The 20,798-nt window shown below is 33.8% G+C and overlaps 1 protein-coding gene across 1 annotated transcript in view; it reads left to right on the top strand.

Moving 5' to 3' along the window:
* The first annotated feature begins 5,148 nt into the window (after positions 1-5,148).
* The window catches only part of LOC120429086 (uncharacterized), a 36,298-nt gene continuing 20,648 nt past the window's right edge, over positions 5,149-20,798 (top strand). The window contains exon 1 of the mRNA XM_039594248.2: positions 5,149-5,501. Coding sequence (XP_039450182.1) covers positions 5,414-5,501 — 88 coding nt within the window. The 5' untranslated portion in view covers positions 5,149-5,413. The remainder of the gene's footprint in view (positions 5,502-20,798) is intronic.

Here is a 20,798-nt window from a genome sequence, read left to right as displayed (position 1 = left end):
ACGTATGGGTAAACTAATTAGGGCCGATTTCGTCAATTTTAATTTTGGGACAATATTTGGAAACAATGACGAAAATCCAAATGATCCACGAAGCAAGCTCGAACCTGCAGTCTATAAGTCCGAGGCGCTCAATTTTCAACATTAAAAAAAAACAATTAGAAAATTAATTACACACGTTTACAGAAAACAATCAGCGTAATAATTATAATTATAAACAGTTGAAAAAACGACACAAAATGAAAAACGCATGATCAAATAACTGATTTTGTAATTGGAATGTAAAGCATATAAATAAAATATCATAGAAAGAAATACCAAATACCTTTTATGCGACAATCAGCAAAGAAATAAAAAAAAGCAGAATTCTACTTCCGGAATTCTGAGTATGATGTAAAACTTTCAAAAACTTGCCGCAACAATACTTTTTAAGGAGACGAAACAAAGACTTGACAAATGTTACTAATAGCCTAAGTAAATAAATAAACCATTTCACTTTGAATACCTTTGTTCGAGTTCGATTATGCAGTACCCTCACGAAGTGCTATAAAACTACTAAACATCAGGAAACCGAGTAATGCAATCGTCCCCAAGAAAAAAGAGCCAACGTCTCGGTCTCTACGAGCAAAGTATGAAGATTCACAGCCCATCTCCTCTCTCAGGTGCAATGTATTTGCTCTTCTTTTCTGTGTTCATTCACACTCAATTGAGTTGGAATTAATTAAACTCTGGCTTGGAGCTACACTTTAAACGACATTTTCAGCTTGTGCTGTACGCGGTGACATCATGAAGCTCGTTATTCCAAAGTTGAAATTTCTTAAGAACCAAAGGGTTCCTCGCCTGAACTTGTTCAAGTCCCACGTAAATACACGCGTTTCAATGCCCCAAACAATCTTTCATACTTCTTCCGACACTGACACTGACCTTTCTCCTCGAAAGAACCAGAAATTCCCCTTCGAAAAGCATCGTCAGAAGAATTTCCCCACGATTCACCCACGCTCAAGTCTTGAGTCATATATAATTTTGATAAACCGCTAACTTAGTTAGTTGTGCTAACCTTGGCCATCACGTCGTCGTTGCAGCAGAATTTATTATTGCGGATCTCTCGACGCAACTGCCTAGCTAATGACGTCGGCGACGATGAGAACGCAAGCTTTTATCACTTTGGAGAAGTTGAGATTGATCATAGCTCTGCTAGAAAAGCTCAGTTTAAAACTCTCAGAGTGCAGCTAAATCTTGAAACACTAACTAATGCTGACAGCATGGGGGCGGATTTCACCCCGAAAATGGCACCACGAAGATTAATTATAGCCAATCTGGTGAAATAAATGTAAGCCAAGTGATGCGTCCACTTAGCTGTTCAACTAATTTTAATCTGCTTTTAGCAAGGAGTTATTCAGAACAATGACCATATGGGGGAGAACGGCCAAAAATGGGATGTAGGTGAGAGAAAGTAGTTACGAATTTGGGGTTTCGAAGAGAAATCGTTGATCGAAAGTTAGTTTTTTTATTTAATAAAAAAAACTACACTTTCCTTCGTTCATCTATCTCTAGATGCAGAGTTTAAATTTTTTACCAGCATTCTCATCTGCAAGCAATACATCACTATTTTTTTTTATTTGCAATCTACACTGTTAAATTTTCAAACCAACCAACCATTTTAACAAGACACTTGATTTTTGAAATAAATCTATCGATAAATTAAAAAGAGAGATGTGAGCCGGTAACATGAAGTTAAACATTCACAACTGTCATGGTAAGTTTCACAGAATCTTGACAGAAAGTTTAACTCCATGTTGCACTTTTAATTTCTCGATACCCGAGCAGACGGAAATAACATGGGAAGGTCAGTTTTTGATATTGTGAGAAGATCGAAATATGTTATTGGGATGATCGGATTAGATGTAAAAATAACAAAAATCAATAACAAAGATTTGTTTGAAGAATACATTAAACTGTTACCTATTATGTTGTTATTGCAATAACAAACCAATAACACAGAAGGAATCATGAAGGTATAACAAGATTTGTTATTTTGTACGGAGAGGTGGAGTAACATAATAACAAAAATTGTTATTGAACTGGTATGTCTCCATAACAAAAAAATTATGTTCCCGAGCAGACGGTAATAACTTTGGAATATCATTTTTTGATATTTGGAAATACTAAGCCAATAACATTTTATGTTATTTATAACAAGATTTGTTATTCGTCGTTATGATTTTTTTGTTATTGGATTGTTATTGTAATAACAGACTAATAACATTTTAAGTTATTCTTCGAACAAATCTTTGTTATTATTTATTGTTATTTTAACAACTAATCCGATCATCCCAATAACAGTTGGAGTTATTCTTCCATAACAAAAAATGTTATTCTCAAGAAGTTTTTGCTCAATCAATCAATATCAGACCAATAACAAATTTTGTTATGATAACATAAAGTGTTATTCAACTCTTATGAAAAAATTGAATTTTCATGAAGAATCCATAACACTTTTAGTTATTTTAACAGTAATTGTTATTAAAATGGGATGAATTTTGTTATTACCGTCTGCCCGGGTTGTTTTGGTTTATTTGCAATTTGCGAATAAACCTGCAGCTGCCATAACTCCTCTGTACTAGTCAGGGCTGCAGAGTCGGTTACCTTCAAGCGACTTTGAATCCATACTTTGAAGACAACTCCGACTCTGGATGCAGGATATGACGTCATCGTCGACTTCAGCTCTCCAAAAATACCCGACTTCACAGATTCCGCTTCCAAGTAAAAGTTGCTGAAAATTAGCTGAATCCGATGCCGTCTCCAAGGTCTCACTCCATCTCGAACTTCAACGACAGCTCCGACTTCCTGGCTTTGTGAAAATAATAACAGTTTTTGTTATTCACACTTCAAAAATTCTCAATAAATAAACCATTTCCTAGTGAATACAACAAAATAAAAAAAAAATCAACTTTCAAAAATAAATTTAGTCGGATTAATTTTAGCTTAAGGACCATGGTCAAATAAATGACCCCGATGAAATTGGTCAAAATTATTCCATAGTTCTAGCCAATTTTAGCAAAGTTCCTAAGGGGTATCTAATCTCATCTAATCTAATCTAATCAGACCCAAAGCAAAGTCCCTTAGGGGGTATATCAAATAATTAAAAAAAAATCAACTATCAAAATTTCAACTTATTAGAATAATTTTAGCTTAAGGACCCCATTTCATGGCCAAAATAATGACCTCGAAGAAAATGGTCAAAATTATCCCATAGTTTTAGCCAATTTTAGCAAAGTTCCTTAGGGGAATATCAAAAAATAAAAAAATCAACTTTCAAAATTCCAACTTTTTCGAAAAATTTCATGGCTAAAATAAAGACTCCGACGTAATTGGACAAAATTATCCCAAAGATCTAAACATATTTAACAAAAGAAAAAATAATAACAGATTGTGATATGGACACATAACAACTTTTCCATTTGTGCGATTTATGGTAATTTTATTTCTAAGTCAGAATACCTAACGAATAACAAATCTTGTTATTAGGAGAGTTTTTAAAATGTGTAACATTTCCTCTTATTAGCGTGCTATTGAAAATTTTCAATATAATATCACGTCAATACCAAATCTTGTTATTTTACCAGAAACTTTTTTTTTCTTCTTGAAGTTCAGGATAAAATAATAACACTTTTCGTTATTTTAACAGGATTTGTTATTGAAATATTATTAATTTTGTTTTTCCGTCGGCCCGGTTACTATTGAGAAATTAAACCCAGTCAAATCAATCCGAGTTCTGAAACGGAATCTAATTAGAATCGTATACAAATTCCGTTTCAAACGCAACAAGCGGTTCCGTGTTCGAACCGGTTGTTGCGTTAGAAACGGAATTTGTATACGATTCTAATTAGATTCCGTTTCGTTTGACTGGGAAAGTGCAACATGGAGTTAAACTTTCTGTCAATGTTCTGTGAAGTTTTCCATGACAGCTGGAAAAGTTTCACTCCATGTTACCGGCTCACATCTTTCTTTTTAATTTCTCGATTAATTTAAAACTTTGTTTTATAACCGACCCAAGCTGATGGAAATAACTTGGGAATAACATTGTTTGATATTTGAAAATACTAGGCCATTAACAATTTATGTTATTTATAACAGGATTTGTTATTAGTCGATAAGATTTTTTTTTGTTATTGGATTGTTATTGTAATAACAGACTAATAAAATTTTTAGTTATTCTTCGAACAAATCATTGTTATTATTTTTTTGTTATTTTAACAACTAACCCTATCATCCTATTAACAGTTTGAGTTATTCTCCATAACAAAAAAATTTATTCCCAAGTTGTTTTGGCTTTCAACCAATATCAGACCAATAACAAATTTTGTTATGATAACATAAACTGTTATTAAACTCTTATGCAAAAATGGATTTTTCAAGAAGGTTCCATAACATTTTCTGTTATTTTAACAGTAATTGTTATTGAAATTGTTATTACCGTCTGTCCGGGTCGAGAAACAAAGAAAATGTTATCAAGATCACGTCGCAAATAAATTTCTCATTCTTGTATGCTGATAATGACATAAATTTGTCATTTTTCTTCCAACTCACCAAGCAATCTTCACACAGTTCAAATCAGATAATTCCCTCTACCGTCTAGTATCGATTACCTTCGCCGATCCAGCCTCGTCGATAACCAAAGCTTGCAATTACGCACCCTTGTGCATTACGTTGCATTGCCCGCTGTTTGATCTGTACGCACCCCTTCGGACGCGACCACCGGAGAGTTCAAACTTTACAGACCAAATCAGAGTTCGTGCACGTGCCCCACGTGGTCCAACTAAGAAGACCGCGCAGATATGCTCTCAGAGTAATAATTTTATAAGAGAGTAAAGTGAGCGAGGTCTCTGCGAAATTGGCAGATTTGGATCATTTATCGTCTGAAAAAAATAGGTTGGTTTTAAAATATCTTTGTAATCTTTTGAAAAAAGCAATTGAATTTCTGAGAAATATTTTGCACTAAATGCATGAAGATCAATTTAGATGTTTTCTTCAGAATCACTCTTGAGAGAACTATTGCAAAGATTTTATTCTCTCTCTCCGCGATCCTCTCGCGATCAAGTTGGTTGTTTATATTATTTTATAATCCGATTTCAACACCGTACCCCAGCTCAGTCAGTAGCTGCACGTTGCGCGACAACGATCGTCCGACCATCCTAAGTAGTGACCGAAGTGTAGTGATTGCGAACATCGATTAGCATAAGCTACTAAGTGTAGTTAGTAGAAGATTTGCGCCCGCGATAATGTGCTAATTGAGAGTGTGGCTCGTTTCGGGAACCATTAATCGTGATAATTGTGTGGAGAAGACGCGACTCAAGTTTAGTGTCCAAGTGTTCAAGAGTCGAAGATCAGAACACATCCTCCAGGTGTGTCCAAGATGGCTCAGTCACGGATCCTCAGGTTCTTTGTGCTAGCGGCGTTCGTGGTGACCCGAGTTCCTGGTCAGCAGCTCACCGGCGTGAAATGTAATTAGTTTTGGATTCTCGTTTGGGAGTTATTCACCAGGTTCTGGAAATTCCCAGAAAGTTTGTATTGTCTTGGACGGGCGGAATTTTGACTGTCATGGGAACTAATCAGCCATCCGCAACGGGCAGCGAGTAATTAATGCCAATCACTTCGCCGAAACTTTCTGACGAAATTCAAAACAAAAAAAATAATCTCTGCACAAATTATAATTCCATTACGCGAGGCAAGAATCGGTCTCAGGCAGAAAACCGGCCCGTTGAAAGTTGCTCACCCCGTTCCGACACAGTTCGAGGGAGGTCTCCCCAAGGACAGCTTCATCGCAGAGATGTCCTCCTCCTCCTTTTGGCCAACTGAAAACGGAATTGCCGTGTGTGTGTGCGGGAAAGAAAGAACCAGTTGAGGTTTTGAAGTGATTTACGAAATCGACGCGCGGGGGTTCGTCGCTTGTGACGGCGGCGGATGCATTGAAGTCGTCCGTTTTTTTCTTCAAACGCCGCGTGTTTGACGCGCAGTGGTCAACACGCGGCTGAGATGTAAATTTGAATGGATTCTAATTAAGATAAACGGTGGAGGAGGGGGTGCATTCGGTGAGCAAGTCGGTTTGTGAATGGTGGAGCTAGAAATGTTTTTTTGTGTCGGGGGTTGAAGATTTAATGAGGCAGAATATAAATGTTGAATTAAACGAGTAGTGATTTAATGTGACATCTTTGACGAAGTGATTTAATAATTTTGTTGAAAAACATTATCTAAATATTTATAGTTCAAATCTTAAGTTTAAAGGTAAACATCATTTCAGGGGGGCTGTTGTTTTCTTCTCACAAAATTGTTGCATTTACGGCAATAATAACAATAATTTAATTTGATTGGACATGACAATAAACTTTATAGAAAATCCATAGCGTTTCAATATAAAAAAAATATTGGTGGATCACTTAGTTTAAAACAAAGTAAATGAATTGTTAAACTGAAATATTTAACTCCTATCTGACTGACCATTTAAGATGTTCCCAAAAATGTCAATTTTCACAAAAAAAAACATTTAAAAAAATCGTAACTCCGCGTTATTTTATCCGATTCAAGCTGTCTACAACGCAAATGAAAGGTGATTCGTTGCCTTTCAAGAAAAAAATGATTTGAGGACTGAAATATCAAACGTTTGAAAAAGTCGTATGAAAATATAAAATCATCATAAAATCATTTTGACCGTGTAGCCTATATCTGAAAATATTTTTATAGAATACCTTAGAAAAAAATCCCACATACCATATAAACAATTGGAGATGGCGACTCGTACGTTTCCGAGCTATGATATTTTGAAATTGAAAACTGTTTTTGTGACACGCCGCTAGCAAAAAACGGGAAAATGACACGAGAAAAAAACAACTTTTTATACTAAAATTGTTATAAATAAAACATTTCAGCAATGACCTATACATTTTTGGGTACCTAAATATTCATAATTGATAGAATGCAACAATTTTTTTTGTTTATACTCTTTTCAAGTGGAATTGCTGTATAGATTCATAGGTATAGATCAGGCGAAACATTAAACTATTAATATTTTAATTTTAAATCGTATTTTTAAAACCATTCTTATTACAAAAACATGGTTCATGAATTCATTTAAAATCATAATCAAAGATTTAAATTTAGAAACCAAATCAATAATCGGAGCTCTACACAAAACTTGTACGATTTTGTGAACGTTTTTTCCTCCTTGTTATAAATAATGCCTTAAAAATCATCGAACATCGTTAAAAAAAATTGAGCACCTGGTTTATTTTGTAATGCCAAAAAATATATAGAAATGTAGAGGAAACTTATGATTTAAAGAGGAAGTTCATTGCAATTAGTTTTTAGCACACCGCCCAATGACTCAAAAAACATGGCGTCACTTTCAACTTTACTAAAATTTCTGTACTTGTCTATTTTAATATTTTTTGTCTCTCTTAAAGCTTGGCCAGAGTTGAGGGTGTACCCGGGCAGACGGTAATAACAAAATTCATGCCATTTCAATAACAAATTCTGTTAAAATAACAGAAAGTGTTATGGAATCTTCCTGAAAAGTCCATTTTTGCATAAGGGTTTAATAACAGTTTATGTTATCATAACAAAATTTGTTATTAGTCTGATATTGGTTGAAAGCCAAAACAACTTTGGAATAACATTTTTTGTTATGAAAGAATAACTCCAACTGTTATTGGGAAGATCGGATTAGTTGTTAAAATAACAAAAAATAATAACAAAGATTTGTTCGAAGAATAACTAAAAGTGTTATTAGTCCGTTATTACAATAACAATCCAATAACAAAAAAATCATAACGACGAATAACAAATCTTGTTATAAATAACGTAAAATGTTATTGGCCTAGTATTTTCAAATATCAAGAAACGTTATTCCCACGTTATTACCGACTGCTCGGGTATTCATAATGTTCATTCATATAGATTTTTTTCCAACTGTCAAATTTGACATGCTTTTTGAGACATTACAAATAATGTCCAAAAAAGCATGTAAAATTTCTTAGAATCTAGTGCTAAAGTAAAAATTATTTTTTTTTGTTTGTATAAATAATTGAAATACGAGTAGTTCTCTATTTTCAAGTCTCCATACAATTTTGAGGGCTGGTCAAACAAAATAGTTATGTAAATGTTTGAAATTCTGTATCTTGAGAAACCATTTTCTGATCGATTTGGTGTCTTCGGTAAGGTTGTAGGTTATGATTAGGACTTTTTTTTTAAAATAGGTAATAGGATTAAAAATCTAATTTTTTATTGAACTTATGATTATTTATAGTTGAGTTCCCAAAATACATAATTTGTGATTTTCGAGTTTGTTTGATATGGTGCAAAATCTGGTTCCGCAGATATGAATAAAAAAAAAGTATTTTTCTTTGAAAATGTCGAAAAAAGGCAAAAAAACATTTTTAAAAATCGTATTCAATTTGTTTTTTTTTTTCAAATCAACTGTACAGTTCTCAAGTTTAAGCCAATTGGGGCATATATTTTCAATTTCTTTTGTTTTTTTTTTTTTGCATTTTAAAATTACTTCTTGAGAGAAAAGCAACTCCATAAGACTATGTATGAAAAGCAGAGAATGTCGTTACAATTTTCGCTCAGTAACTTTAAAAATTGAACAGTTAGTTTCTGAGAGACATTCTTGCAAAGAATTCGAAACGAATTTGAATTTTAAAGACCCGGGGGTCATTAAAGTGGATTGCTTTCCATTTTTCGGGTTCGATATTAAATGTTGTAAACCTTCTGTGAAACTTTCTAATCTTTTCTAAATTTCAAAATCATGCATAACTTTTAAAAAGGTCCAAAAAAAAAAAACTCCGCAAAAAAAACTCATTTGTATCGTTTCGAATTCTTTGTGAGGCTGTATCTTGGAAACAAATTTCCAGAGTCGCAAAGAGAAAGTTGTAGGAAATATTCCAAACTTTCTGAAAATAAGGGAAATTTTCTTTTATACTGTAACTATTTTTTTTATGAATGCCAAAGACATCTAATTGATCAGAAAATCCAATGTCAAAATACAGATTTTCATATATTTACGTACCTATTTTGTATGACCAGCCCGCAAAATTGTATGGAGATTTGTATGGAAAACTAATGATGAAAAAATTGCTTCTTTTCAATGTCTCATGGAGTTATATTTTTTTTTGTAAATTTGACTTCTTAAATTTGGAGACTTATTGTATAGTTATATTTATCTGCCTATCTTCAATTCAATTTAATTAGTTTTTATTAGAAAATTATCAATTCACAATGTCGTAATTCCTAATAGACCTAATAACCTCAAAGCATCGATGCCAGATTATTTTATGGAAGATCTGTAATTTCTTAAAAATAAATCTGTATTTTATCTGCATGATGTCAAATTCGAACCCATACAAGACACTACTAAAATTTTTACAGCAGATTTAAGCTTTTTAATCACATTAAAGTATATTTCATTTACTTAATTGTTAAAATTTTGAAATATAATGATTTTTAACAAATCTGTACATACAGATTTTTGTGATTTTTGTAATCGAAAAACCTGTAAAATACAGATTTATCTGTATATCTGGCATGGCTGCCTCAAAGAGTTTTGGTGTTCCTTTTAACTATGATTTGTACTATAGTTCAATTTGATATAATTGGATATTCTATCAATGGGTTTGCCAAGAGAAGGAAAAAATATTTAAAAATCTGAACGGAAAATCCAAATGAGGTCAAATTTGTTTCAGAACCTCGATTATGGTCTAGATTATGATATGGAGAAAAAAAAATAGATAAAATGCCAAATGAATATTTTTGGCATTTGGTGAAAATTGGCTTTTACCTTTTTTAGGGGGTTTTTCCCCTCACAGTGAATTAGTCCACAAGTTGTAAATCATGAACCACATTACCAACATGGATCGAAATTTGGCAGGATGTAGGGCTCGAAAAATGCAATTTTTTGGATAAATAAACGATTTCAATAATTCAGTTTTCGACCGAATTTTTATTTGAAAACCGCCAGATCAGGTGAAAACATACTCCGAGTCCCCTTAAAAAATGAATAAATTCAAATTTGGTATGAAACTGGCTCTGGTTCAGCACATCCCCTTTCAAATGCGCCTAAGAGAGCTTAAATCCATAATGTGGGCTCTGAGAAACCCCCTACCACAAAATTGAGCACTTTTTTACCACACACGGACGTCACGCGTGCTCTACGGTAAATTGAGCGCGAAAATTCGGATATTGGAGATAGACCAATTCTGTCATTGTCAAACGATCGGGCGTCGAAAATCGATCGTCCCTGATTTTTTGCAGATTTTTCGAATGAATATTTCTCGAGAAACGATTTGAGAACGAAGCTTGATTTGGAGTCGGAGCCAAAAGCAAACCCTATACCTTTCTTTAGTAAGAAAGGCAAAAACCTTCGAAATTTGGAAAGGTATAGAAATAGAAAAGCTTATCTGCTTATCTTATGTTTTAAATTACAGCTGTTCACCAATTAACCACCAATAATGTTCGCTCGAACTGCGCAGAAGCTTTTTCCGATCACTCGAGATAAATTATCTCGATCGGTCAAGAACGTCAACTTTCGATCGATTTGGGCACGAGAGGGGGGAGCTCTAAAAGTCTGTACCCAACAAAACAACCCACATGTGGCACTTTTTAACATGGGTGGCCAAAAGGTGCGTTGACTCTCTTTCGCGCGCGTTGGTTCGGTTAAAGTGGCATAATTTGGCGCGCTTGCTTGTCCTTACGGAGATGCCGTTATGCCCCCCCGTTAATTGACTTATTTGCAAATGTCAGCCCGGAGTGTTTAACATGGAACAGCGCGTTTATGCTTTTTCGTCGGGCAGGGTTGAAGTTGATATTTGATTAAGTTTGTCAGGTTCCATCTAATTTGATTTTTTTGAAAAACTAAGGTTATCTTTTCAAATAAAATAAAGAACCAACAAATCGGACGCCAACCTTGAGAGGCAATTTGACACTCTCGACGCCCATTTCGGTGCATCCTCGACATGAAGCATCAGCCACAACAACATATGACTCAGAGTCCAAGGGGTCAAGTAGTTGACGCGTCGACACGTTGCTGAAAAAATATATAAAAAAAAGCTTTTAGCTGACCGTGTCCTAGAAGACATGAGAAATGGGACGTGACATTCTCCGATTGGCGCTGGTGATGTTGAAATTTATCATGTTCACTGATAATTTTGAAAGGTACGGAGTAAAGATTTGGCCTTGTACTATTTTTTATTTTGATTTTATTGAAATTCAGCAGTTACAAATATTACATTTTTGCTAAAAACCTAATCTTTTATGCTATCTATAATTGAGTCGTTCCGAGTCAGGTTTATCCATTGACCACTCAATAAATTCAACAAGAACGAACTTTACACAAAAAAAAGTCCAAAAAGGTGATGGACTAACCAGATCTGACTCACCTTGGTGCGGTTCGGACCCGCGAACGGTGACTTTGGAGAAGGAAGTCCACCAACTAGCGGTGTCGGTTGTATTTCGCTGATTAAATTCATGTTTATGGGGCTGGAGCCGGTGTTGAACATGATGTGAGTAGGCAAAATTTATTGAATCTTTTTGGGAGGACAAATTAATCAGAAGAAACGGTTTCGTGTGTCAGAAAAGGGTTGAAACTGGTTTTTCAAGAAGAGGTATTCTTGTTTTTAAACGGAAATTTAAATATTTTTGCGGTGGTTGGTGATCTTTTGACTGTTTTGAAATTATTATTTATGATTTAGATATGAGTTTTTGATAATTAATTTAGGCTTGCAATTTGAAATACAACCGAGTATTAGTTGTAAAACAGTTGTGCTTGGTTAATATTTTGAAATTTGAATATTTAGTTTCCTTTTTTTTATACCAGATTTTGATTTGAACTGCATGATGTAAGTACATACCAGACTCGATTATCCTAAACGCTCACAAAAAATTCACTAAGGACAATGGAGCCACGATTTTTTTTTCGTTGTCTGGTTTTGGGTCGTTTAACTTAAATCTGACCCTAACACTGCTCTAAAGTGATCTTGAAATATCTAATCAAAGATGGCTGATAATATTGACAGAACTACGCGAAAGTGATTTAGTTTTTTTTTAATCAAATGCAACTGTAATTAATGTCGAATTTTATGTTAAAAGCAGGAAAATAACGAAAACTAATTCAATCCACCTATGTGGTTCAGATCTTTACAATTTAAGACTCGTTGCGAAGGTCTTTTGATTACCTAACCAGCGATGAGTCGGATGATTGATACCGATACTTGAGATCAACTTAAGTGGTCATAACTTGAGACAGGGTTGCCAGATCAGCAATGTTTTAGACTCATTGGAAAAGGTCTTTCAATTAGTTATTCAACGATATATAACATGGTGTTATTTGGCACGATTTCAAGCCAGTTATCTAACTTCCGGATAAATGCGAAAACACATTTTTTACAGTACTTGTTCGGTAACTGGGCTGAGAACGTAGCCCAGTCACCGAATGCTGCTCGCTAACTGGGCTGAACGAAAATTACGAGGGGACCACCAATGCATAATATTTTTCTGATGAAATATTAAAATAAATGTAACTAAAATTTATTTACAATGCTTAATTTTCACATTTCTTTAATTGTGACATGAAACTAAATAAAAGTTTGAAAAAGTTTTTTTATTTATTGAACATGATTTTTGCATCCATTAACCCCTCGATCGTTTCGATTTGTTTTTGTTTTTTGACGTTTGTCTGCTTTTTAACTGGGCTACGGCCCAGTTATCGAGCGCCCGGTTGAAAAGTAGGCCAGTTAAAGATCACCCAGTTACCGAACAACCACTGTATATAACTTTTGAACTACTTATGGAAACATAAATTTCGTTGAAACTCAATCCACAGTGATGTGTGATGCGTGTTTTTGTTTTCAAGTTGATCGTGAGCACTTGCGAGGCAGCAAATGAGAACACAAAAAATTTTGGAATTCTGGAAATCTAACGGTGAATCACAATCCAGGCTTTGCAGGAAAAGGTTGGGGCAGCCTTGGCCATAGCCTCTTGCCCCAATATTAACCCGGTAGGCCTGGTCAACTGCCTGCCGATGTCGAGGCTGCAGTTTTCGATTCTGTGTCGATAGGTATACATGAAGGTGGGTCTACGAGCTTTATGTGAAAAGTTCATTCTAATAGCAGGATCATAGCCTTACCTCAGTGAGGAAGGCAATACCTCAGTGAGGAGGACAAAATGGGATTTTTTTGTTCATGTTTCGATTATCCGAAGTCCCACTTTGGATAATCGAAACTTCGAATAATCGAGGCTTCGGATAATCGAGTCTGAACTGTATTGCATTTTTCAATTAGCATTTAAAACGATGACGTTTTTTTTAATAAAGTTGCTCTTTGATTACTTTTATTTAAAAATTTGGAAAAAAGTTGAATGTTCAAATTAAATGTTCCTGAAAACGAAACGAAACTATTGGCACTACGCCCCCCGGGGCATGGCCTTCCTCTAACGTGGGATTTCTGCTCCAGCGCCTCTGACGAGACAGGAGAAACCGGGACCGACGTTTTACTTCACCATCCGATAGAAGCTCAGTGGATAAGGCGGGAATCGAACCCGCGTCTCATAGCATCATCGGGATCGGCAGCCGAAGCCGCTACCCCTGCGCCACGAGACCCTATTGTGTTCCTATTTATTTGAATAATTTTAAATTGTATAGTTAAATTATTGTGCTTCAATTAGGAACAAATTTACGACCACCAACTCGGCATAACAATAATACTTTCGAAACAAAGAATCCCGTTAAATTACCCTTTGGGCCAAGCAGGGCCGTAGCCAGGATTTTTGTTTGGGGGGGGGGGGGGGGGGGGTTGGGTGCAAAAATTCAAGGAGTATAAAAATCAGCAAATCATTTATACCATCACTTGGTTTGTGGTATAATTATTGATATGAATTGTAAAATTTTAATGTAATGTATGCAAAAAAGTTTTCGAAGATTTTCATATTATGTTATCAATGTATTTATTGAAGAAACTCGTTCGTCATTTTTTTTCTTTATTTTAACAGCTAGTTTGTATTAAAGGAGTAGAGAAAGTGTTTTTTTTAACATTTTCTTGAATTGTTTAATTGTAATCCAATTTCGTGATAAACGTCGCTAAATTTAAAATATACTTAACTTGAATCAAATTTTTGAAAGCATAAATTTTTTTTAAAAGAAATATCGATTTATCTAACCATAAGTATTATGTTTTCTGTATTTTATACTGAGAGAAATTTTAAACCGTCTGGATTTACATTTTCAGCTGTGTGATAATTGTGATGGTTTATCTAACATTTTTCATTTTTTCTAGCACAACATAAAACTCATAACTGGAATAATTGTTTTTCTTAAAATTTTATAAACAAACTTAAACAATGTTTTATATTCATTGTTCTAAGCTATTGAAGCCATTTCATATTTTGCGAAGCTCCTGGTGCTCTCAAAAATAAATAATTTTAATGAAATACAAAAAAAATATAATCGTTGAAATTTCAGGTTCTGAAGTGTCTCCATGGCAACAAAAAAAAAAATACGTCGAATCTCAAGTTTACATCAACTGAGTTTACAAGTGATTCATTTTTTCCGTGTCGAGTAAATTCACATGTAGGCCTATAATAAATATATATTTGAAGAAAAAAAATCAGTGCCTGTGTTTAATTTTAATGTGTTAAAAAATTTAGATAAAATGTATTATATTAATTTTTAACGCCAAAATATTCACTGGAAGAGTTGTTAATAAAGCATATGTAACCATTTTTAAATGCATATGTAACCGTTAAAATTTTCCTCGATTGCATCAAACATTAAAACGAATCATGTTTAACTTTAATATTCCGACTAAACGCCATTTTCAAATTCATTACTCATTGTATTCTGAAAATTGGTCCAGAATTTGAGCAAAAATAAAATTTTAAAACATGACAACAAAATTTAATCAGATCTCAATTCTAAATATAATTTTTTAATAAAATTTTAATCTATATACATGTTTAATAATTTAGGATTGTAACCATTTATTAAAATCGATGTTTGTTCAAGCAATATCTTGACTCTAGGAACAAAATCCTGCACATTTTATGGTTAAGAAATTTTATATTTACGAAACCTTGCTAAATTAAAAATAAAGAAAACTTTATGTAAGAATTCATAAATTGATATCTAATCTTAGTCTGCACTTGAATTCAAACATACCAATATTCGAAGCATCAAAAAAATAAGATTATTAAAACATAATTTATTGAAATGATTGAAAATTATTTTTTAAATATCTTTATTTAAAAATGATAAAAAATGTTTTTTTTTTATAATTTAAGGATTTTTTTAGTTGTAATTATTTTATATTTTTTTATGTATTTGATTTTTTTCATTTTTGGAATTTCTGATTTTTTTGAAATTATCATGTGTAATTATTATCTTAAATTTTTGTTTTAAAAGTAAAGAATACTTTATGTAAAAATTCTTAAATCAATTACATTTTTCCTGTAAATCAAATCTTAGTCTGAATTTTGCTACAAGAACAATATTTTACTTTCAAACGAAAATTTAAAAAAATGTCCTGTAGTACGGAGACTCTTAAAACTCCATACTAAAAAATCTCAAGGAACGGTCAAGAAAAGGTTTACGACTTCTCTTAAGCGGTACGCAGCTGAAAAGGAACAGAAACAAAAAGCGTCGTTTGATATTTCTTCGGGAGCAATATGTGTTGATGAGATTTTGATTTGTTTATTTGGATGCGACTGAAAATAACGTTTGAAAATAATGTATTCACTTAAATAATATTGAAGAATTGCCTCATGAAGCTGACTATCAAAACGCTGAATCTTAAAATGCTGAAATAAGGGAAAAGCCATTACAAAAATCACTTAATTTTCTGGTAAATATAAATTAATTTAGGAATACTAGAATTCAAACATAAACATATTTAAAGCATCCAAAAATTAAGATTGAAAAAACATAATTTATTGGATTTTGAATAACTTAATTTTAAAATGATATTTTTTTTAGTTTAGGATTTCTTAAGTATCAATTATTTTATTAATTTTTCAGTTTCAGATTTTTTATTTTTTGGAATTTCAGATTTTTTGATATTATTCTGTTGAATTGTTATCTTAAATTTTTTATGTTTTTATTATTTTTATTTTTGATTTCTGGCATTTCTTTGTCTTATACCAAAAAAATTTAAATCAAAAATTATGAAAATTTAGAAATTTGAAAGTGTAAAATTTTTAAATCTTCAATTAGCCGTTGCGAATATTATTCTGAAGTTTATGTCACTAAACTCTGACCAAAGTTGAGAGGGTTACAAATTTAAACTACAAGCTATGGTTTTATTATTTTAAAAGTGTTCAAAACACACTTTAAATCAGTACAGTTGTTTTGCATCATTAGTTTTCAAAATATCTAGCTGATGGCGAAATCCTTTTTTCGTGAGAGAAAACTTTCCGCGGTTCCGCGACATGTTACAAAAATTCTAAATATTTTTAAACGAGCCTAAACATGTCGTATATGATTATCAAAGCAGGAAAAACATTTCAAATTTGTTTTCCGGACCGACCTGGTCGCTGGTCCTAAAAAGACTTAATCGAAATAAGTTATTTCCATTAAAATTGTTAAGCTATTTTTTTAATATTGTATTTGCTCTCTGTTTTTTGGTCCATTTTGAAAAGGTGGCAACATAAACTTCGGAAAATATTTACAATTGATATTCAGAAATAAGAAATTATAAAAAAAAATAATAAAGAAATTTTAAAATTTTCAAAATGCAAATTCTAATCTGTAAAATCCAAAAAATAGAAATTAAATAGTTTAAAAATTAATTGTTGATCAGAAATTATATAATTTGAAAGTGATGTTTAATTAATTTAATTTCAGAGTTTTTGAATCCAAGCTTAAATTTTTTTAACGTTTTGAATATTTTTATCATTTTATTTCTTCCTTTAAAAATCGCAAGCTCATGCACAAAGTGAAAATTAGTTGATAATAAGTATTCACTTAGTTGATCTTCCGATTTTTGATATATTAAATAAAAATTGGAGATTGGGCACGGTGGAAACTAAAAAATGTGACCAAAAGAAAGCATTTTGGACGAGTGGTTTTGGAAAAAAGGTTTACGAAAAAGTAATAACAAAATACACACAGATATTTCTCAAGCATTTTTCTCTAAGGTCTTAGATATGTAACTAACCATATTCTTAAAACCAAAACGATAAAATTAGAATTGTATTTCTGATAATAGTCAAAATTCACTCAAATGTTTTTCATATTAAATGCTTTCGTTTTTGAAAACAAAATCTAAATATTTTTGAGAAATTATGATAAATTTTGAAAAATGTAGAGAAAAAACATGTATTAACAGTTTAAAGGTTTTAATGCAAATAAAGGAGGGCTATTAATTTTACAATCCAAATTCGACTAGCCGAAGCCTCGATTATCCAAAGTTTCGATTATCCGAAGTTCGAAGGACTTAGGATAACCGAATCAGGAACAAATGAAATCGGCATGTTTTATTTGCTTGTTTCGGCATCTGTTTTTTTAATGGTCCAATACACCAAGTTTTTGCTTTTTGGGTGTTTTTTAATACCCCTGACGGTTTCAAAAGCACCCAAAAAGCAAAAACTGGAAATTTGGTTTATTAGACCTTTAAAAAAAACACCAGAAATATTTCCTGACCTCCATTTTGACCGCCACATTGAATCCAAAAATTCTAAATTATTTTATGGTTCTTCAGGGGTCATACTTAAGTTCTACAATCAAAAATAAGACAACAAGATCTAAGGATTTTTGCTGTCCCTATTCAGACTGTAGTCCCGATTCGCCCCAGATAACGGTAATTATTTCTATGTAGCCCCTTCGAGCAGTCCGCTCGGAAATTGCTATTTTCGAAGGTTAATAACTTTTTAGCAAAAAACCCAAAAAAATAAGGTGTCTTCGGGAAAGTTTTTCCAAATTTAAAGAAGATATTAGTTCTGAAAATTGATAAGAACTGGATAGTGCGCCTTCCATTGGTCAAAACTGAAACAGTTGCCCAAACTTGGTGGTCAGTGGTCAGAAAAAGCTCAAATTTTGGAACTTAGGCTAGTGATGCGTAAATCTTTGATTTCAGGGGATAGCCCCAAGTAAGCCCAGATTTGGACCATCCTAACCAATGTAATGCTAAAACTACAAGATAAATGAGATGTTACTGAATGGAACAATGTTCAAATCTGCAGCTCAATTTTTAAATATCCAAATTTTGGATCCATAATCTACAAAAACTGAGCCCGGCAAAACTAAACTAAACTAAACTATTGGCACTACGCCCCCCGGGGCATGGCCTTCCTCTAACGTGGGATTTCTGCTCCAGCGCCTCTGCACAGTGGTTCAAAAGGCTGTTTTGACGAACTTAATTGATTAGAGCAAAAAGTAAGCATTTTCGTGCTTTGACATGTTCTACAACTTTATTCAGCACTCATCACAGCAGGCTATGGAATTTCTAACTTTTAACAGTTAAGAGATAGAGCTTTGGTGTCTTGGGCAAAGTTGTAGGGCTGAAAATTTCCACAAACTTTGTCGAAGACGCCAAAGCTCTATCTTTGCGTTGAATACCAGTTTTGGAACCTTTTTCATAAATCCCTGCCAAAAAACAGTTTTTTGACTAAAACTATGTTAAACTTTGATTTTAGACGATTACAATGTTCAGAAGAGTTGTTAGTAATATCAAAACAAACAACTTTGTCGAAGATGCCAAATTGATAGGAGCTATATGTTATGAATTATAGCAAGATTTCGTGATAATTTAGCTAGTTTTCGAGCTCGGTATACAAAGCCTCGGGCAAATTTGGGCAAAAACCCATACAATAGGCTTCAAGTATGACTATTCCACTACAAAATGTCGGGTGAATCTTTCGTCCGAAGGTTTACGGTCATAGATTTCCGAACATTTTAAGTTAATTTATTTTTGATGACTATTTAAATGTATTTAGGACTCTTTTAAGGCACATAAGCCATTTTTGCGATTTATTCGGACACACGGGTCTCGTGGCGCAGGGGTAGCGGCTTCGGCTGCCGATCCCGATGATGCTATGAGACGCGGGTTCGATTCCCGCCTTATCCACTGAGCTTCTATCGGATGGTGAAGTAAAACGTCGGTCCCGGTTTCTCCTGTCTCGTCAGAGGCGCTGGAGCAGAAATCCCACGTTAGAGGAAGGCCATGCCCCGGGGGGCGTAGTGCCAATAGTTTCGTTTCGTTTTTTTCGGACACACGAGGCGTGTAGGCCAGACTCTTGTGAAAATTTTGATGTATTGGAAGTCTATTTTTGAGGCTATCCAATGTATTTTTGGGAATATCTCTGAAAAAAATCCCTTCCAAAAGAGCTTTTCGGCGAATCTAGACATCTAGTCATCGTCATAACGTTGGTGTTGCAAAGACAATAAATTATTTCAAACATTCATATTATTTATTAGCCAATAAGTTCGAAAGATAGACTTCCAATACATCAAAATTTTCACAAGAGTCTGGCCTACACGCCTCGTGTGTCCGAATAAATCGCAAAAATGGCTTATGTGCCTTAAAAGTGTCCTAAATGCATTTAAATAGTCATCAAAAATAAAATAAATTAAAATGCTCGGAAATCTATGACCGTAAACCTTCGGACGAATGATTCATCCGACATTTTGTAGTGGAATAGTCATACTTGAAGCCTATTGTATGGGTTTTTGCCCAAATTTGCCCGAGGCTTTGTATACCGAGCTCGAAAACTAGCTAAATTATCACGAAATCTTGCTATAACTCATCACATATAGCTCCTTTCAATTTGGCGTCTTCGACAAAGTTGTTTGTTTTGATATTATTAACAACTCTTCTGAACATTGTAATCGTCTAAAATCAAAGTTTAACATAGTTTTATTCAAAAAACTGTTTTTTGGCAGGGATTTATGAAAAAGGTTCCAAAACTGGTATTCAGCGCAAAGATAGAGCTTTGGCGTCTTCGACAAAGTTTGTGGACATTTTCAGCCCTACAACTTTGCCCAAGACACCAAAGCTCTATCTCTTAACTGTCAAAAGTTAGAAATTCCATAGCCTGCTGTGATGAGTATTTTGAAAAACAAATTTTACCAAAAGTAGGCCATGACAACGCTGAACAAAGTTGTAGAACATGTCAAAGCACGAAAATGCTTACTTTTTGCTCTAAACATTTAAGTTCGTCAAAACAGCCTTTTGAACCACTGTGCTCTGACGAGACAGGAGAAACCGGGACCGACGTTTTACTTCATCATCCGATAGAAGCTCAGTGGATAAGGCGGGAATCGAACCCGCGTCTCATAGCATCATCGGGATCGGCAGCCGAAGCCGCTACCCCTGCGCCACGAGACCCACAATGGCCCGGCAATGGACAGGCAAATTACTTAGTTTGATCAATCAATTCTTGATTCTCTATCTTACAAATTATTTCTGGGAAGAGAACACACAATCATTGATTTAAGATTTTTTCAAGGTAGTTCAATTTTAAAAAAATTGGAAAAAATTTCGGGGGGGGGGGGGGGCTGCAGCCCGGAAGCCCTTCCCCCTGGCTACGGGCCTGGGGCCAAGTATTCCCTTTCCAAGCACTTAACGGGTTATCACAGTGTGTCCGTAACTCTATCATATATCATCGATTAGAATTGAGATTGAACTTTCGTGCACGACACTTCCCCAAGTAAATTGCACGACTCTAATCCACCCATTGGGAGTGCAATATAATCAGCCGTTATTTATAGATCTAATAACATCTACCCTCTCACTTGGATTCCTCCAAGCCAAACCGTGCTGAATCAC

This window comes from Culex pipiens, chromosome 2, assembly GCF_016801865.2.
Source record: "Culex pipiens pallens isolate TS chromosome 2, TS_CPP_V2, whole genome shotgun sequence".
NCBI lineage: Eukaryota > Metazoa > Arthropoda > Insecta > Diptera > Culicidae > Culex > Culex pipiens.
The sequence above is the reverse complement of the archived record's forward strand: the minus strand, read 5'-3'. Positions and strand labels throughout refer to the sequence as shown.